Source organism: Alosa pseudoharengus, unplaced genomic scaffold, assembly GCF_046254945.1.
Source record: "Alosa pseudoharengus isolate Yale_2024_CS ecotype anadromous, Long Island Sound unplaced genomic scaffold, YU_APseudo_1.1 YU_APseudo_1.1_scf_9, whole genome shotgun sequence".
Classification (NCBI taxonomy): domain Eukaryota; kingdom Metazoa; phylum Chordata; class Actinopteri; order Clupeiformes; family Clupeidae; genus Alosa; species Alosa pseudoharengus.
In genome coordinates this window covers 9134616-9138183 of record NW_027468881.1, presented here as the reverse complement: position 1 = coordinate 9138183, position 3568 = coordinate 9134616, and the positions used below count along the sequence as shown (strand labels likewise).

Here is a 3568-nt window from a genome sequence, read left to right as displayed (position 1 = left end):
AGAGAGAAGAGGACCGGATAGGAGGGGGGGATGAAGAAAGCAAGAAAGTGAGGAAGAGAGACGTGGGTGGAAAGACTTTAAAAGGAATGAGTTATTGGATTGTAAGGGTCACAGTTTTGCTGTAATGAAAAAGAAAGCACCAGCGTCATGGTGAAACCAGCATTTCTGATCCCCCCCTTGTGGTGTGTGTGTGTGTGTGTGTGTGTGTGTGTGTGTGTAAGGAGATTTGTGCAAGTGTCTCAGAACACCGCATCATTTGTGTGAGAGGTCTCTGTTTGCCCATATCTGTCCATGGGTAGAGGACAGTGTTTTCTTAGCTTAGGCCAATACCTTCCAAATAATAGGGAGTAGGGCTTTTGTGCTTGAGTCAACAGTTTAGAATTTTATTTCCTTTAATATAGCCTCAGGTTAAATATGTGGACCAGTTCCATTTGGCAACATCTACTACTACTTCTACTACACATACATACCAAGGTGTGTGCGTGTGAGAGTGTCTAGAGTAGAATCGCTGACAATAATTAAAAATTGAGCCTGTGGTACGTCAGGTGGAAGTGTGTATATGTACACTTGTGCCTGTGCGGTAGCCTCTGTGTGTGTGTGTGTGTGTGTGTGTGTGTGTGTGTGTGTGTGTGTGTGTGACTGGATGTATGTGCAGGAGAGTGTGCCTTTGTAGTGCTCCTCCTCTCATCTCTTGACTCACTATCAATGGGGACGGAGTAGCGACTTATTTTGTACAACTAGAACCACGGGTCTCTTTCAGGTCCTCCTGCAGCTCCCCACTGAGGCCTGTCCTACATTCCTCACCGCACCCTTTGTCAAACACACACACACACACACACACACACACACACACACACGGCCCTTTTCCAAAGCTCACATACTTTTGCAGTGTTGTTGTTGGCTTGAGTGTTGCTCGCTGAAACACACTCATACACTTTGCCTTAGTAGGTTAATCACAACACCATCACAGAAGCTGGAACAATAGAGAGAGGGTAGGCTCTGAAGCGCTAACAGCCTCTTATTGTAATGCATGCCTGCAGGCTCTGCTGTATACTAGACAGAGCACTGAAATGCAATACATTTACATAACATTTACCCATTTGAGGATGTGTCTGCTCCCAAAACCCATTGAGGTGCACTAGACAGAGGTTTTATCTGATGCTGTATACATTCCTTGTGCCACTATAGCACCATGACATACTATAGATTCACGTATAGGTGATGTTAGTTCCATCCATACTAATAAGGCGCTAGGTATCCATGGAGAAAGCTATTTTCCGAGGTGTGAAGTATTCGGCGAACCAGATGGAATTGTATAGCTCATTATATCGTTCTAATGCACGCCTGTGGTCTGAGGCGTCATCTCTGAGTAGGGGGACACAGCCAGATGGTGTTTACGAGCTCATTGGAACAGATAGAATAGTCCATAAGTAACTTATAGGTAATTCATGAGAGACAGACTCTGTGTGAATTGACTTGTGAGGATCTCCTTGTCTTCTCCAGTCAGAGTGAGGCGGGTGGTTGCACAATACTCAACTTCCTAGTGCCCATCGGCCCATTATGAGGAGGAAATTGGATCAGAATGATATGCATGGGAGGAGGAGAGCAAGAAGTTAGTCACTTCTCTCCAGTAAAGAATGTAACTGTTGATTATCTTCACTGTAGGATGACTCTCAAACACAGTAGTCAGTCTATGAAAGAACTGCAATGAAGGTTGATAGTTTTGAGGACCTTAATCAAATAGAAATGTTCAAGTGTCAAGATCTGAAGCAGGGGGCCATGCAAGAAGACCAACTTACAGTACATGACGGAGCAGAAGGATTTCAGAGATAATTGTGGTTAAAGGGTTTACACTAGTTCTTGGTTTCACACCAGTTCAATGTGGGGATTGTTTGGTCAATAAATTAATGACTAAGTACTGTTTACTTCTGAATAAGCATTCCATCTGCTTCTTGTTATCAATATTTATGACTTCAGTGAAAAGTTGGTCATAGTACTGGTCAGGCCTCAGTACAGGCTAAGAAACCTCTAACAGGCTTAAATACATCCCAGCTGTGCTGTTTATTCCAGAAATATGTATCAAAACATAGATGAAATATATCAAAAAGGACTACCATGGAATTCTGTGGGACTGGTCAAGTATGTCCTCCAAGCACACACCTCATTTTCAGCTTTTATTTGTATTGCCTCCAAATGACAAATGAAGAGCTGGGTCTCTGTCCCTTCGGCGCTCAAGTGTTTGTGCGTCGCTGTTTTCGCTGTCATTTTGGTTCTAGAGTTCTGTTCTGTGTGATGAGGCCTCCACTTAAATACATGGCTGACTGCATGAATTCAGAAGGGATCTGTGTTTGCTCAAATGTTTGTCAGGACAGCAGATGGGTTTTGTGTTTTTAGAGGAATGTAGTGTGTGTGTGGTGTGTGTGTGTGTGTGTGTGTGTGTGTGTGCGAAGAATGTAGTGGGGATGGTGTGTGTGTGTGTGTGTGTGTGTGTCTGTGCGAAGAATGTAGTGGGGATGGTGTGTGTGTGTGTGTGTCTGTGCGAAGAATGTAGTGGGGATGGTGTGTGTCTAATAAGAATGCAGTGGTCTGAGAGGATGTGCTTTGTGAGCACTGCAACGACGAGTGCTTGTATGTGTGTGTGTGTGTGTGTGTGTGTGTGTGTGTGTGAGAGAAACGCTCCAATTTCAGTGCTAATGAGCCCCAGGTGCATCACTTTAAGGCCTTTGCCGATCTCTGTATGCTCTTCCTCCTCTCTCTTTCTCACACTCACACACACACTCACACACACACTCACACACACATACACACACACCCTTAATTTCTTCCTCACCTTTCTCCGCCTTCGTCCTTACCTTTTATCTCTGCGCCCCTCTCTCTCTCTTTCTCTCTCTCTCTCTCTCTCTCTCTCTCTCTCCACTCTTTGCCCCTCTATCTCTCCTCTGTTCATGATCATCATGGTGCTCTTTCCCCCTCTCTCTGCTCCGCTCGGCGTCCGTCTCTGAGTTGCGGGGTCAGTCTAGGCACTCCTGCCTTGCGTGTCCCAGAGGAGAGGTGCTGAGTTTCCTTTCCCAGAATGCACCGGGCTGCCTCCTGTTCCTGCCGCAGCCAGTCGGGAATGCAGTGCCTGAGCAGCCTGTGGGTGTGTGTGTGTGTGTGTGGGTACATGTGTGTTTGTGTTTGTGGGTGTGTGTCTGCATATGTGTAGTAGTTTGCAGTGTGTGAGTATGTGTTAGTTTGATTGCAATAGTCTGCTGTAGTTGGGAATAGGCTGTATTATGTCCACTATAGATATCTGTGTGTTTCTGACTTATGGGTCAAATGGCTAATAGCTAATTGCTAATGTGTGTGTTTTCTTTCCCCATACAGGTAAAGTTTTGAACACTGACCTGCGTCACTACCTGAGTCTGCAGTTCCAAAAAGGCTCGTTGGACCACAAGCTGCAGCAAGTCATCAGAGACAATCTGTACCTGCGCACGATACCATGTGAGTACACATACACATACACACACACACACACACACACACACACACACACACACACACACACACACAGTCCTGCAGAAACGGA

At 45.5% G+C, this 3568-nt stretch overlaps 1 protein-coding gene across 2 annotated transcripts in view; it reads left to right on the top strand.

Moving 5' to 3' along the window:
* Window positions 1-3568, top strand: part of magi3a (membrane associated guanylate kinase, WW and PDZ domain containing 3a) — a 52255-nt gene that overhangs the window by 17146 nt on the left and 31541 nt on the right. For both annotated transcript variants that reach the window (XM_076277238.1, XM_076277237.1), the window contains exon 2: window positions 3367-3483. In XM_076277238.1, the coding sequence (XP_076133353.1) occupies window positions 3367-3483 (117 nt within the window). The remainder of the gene's footprint in view (window positions 1-3366; window positions 3484-3568) is intronic.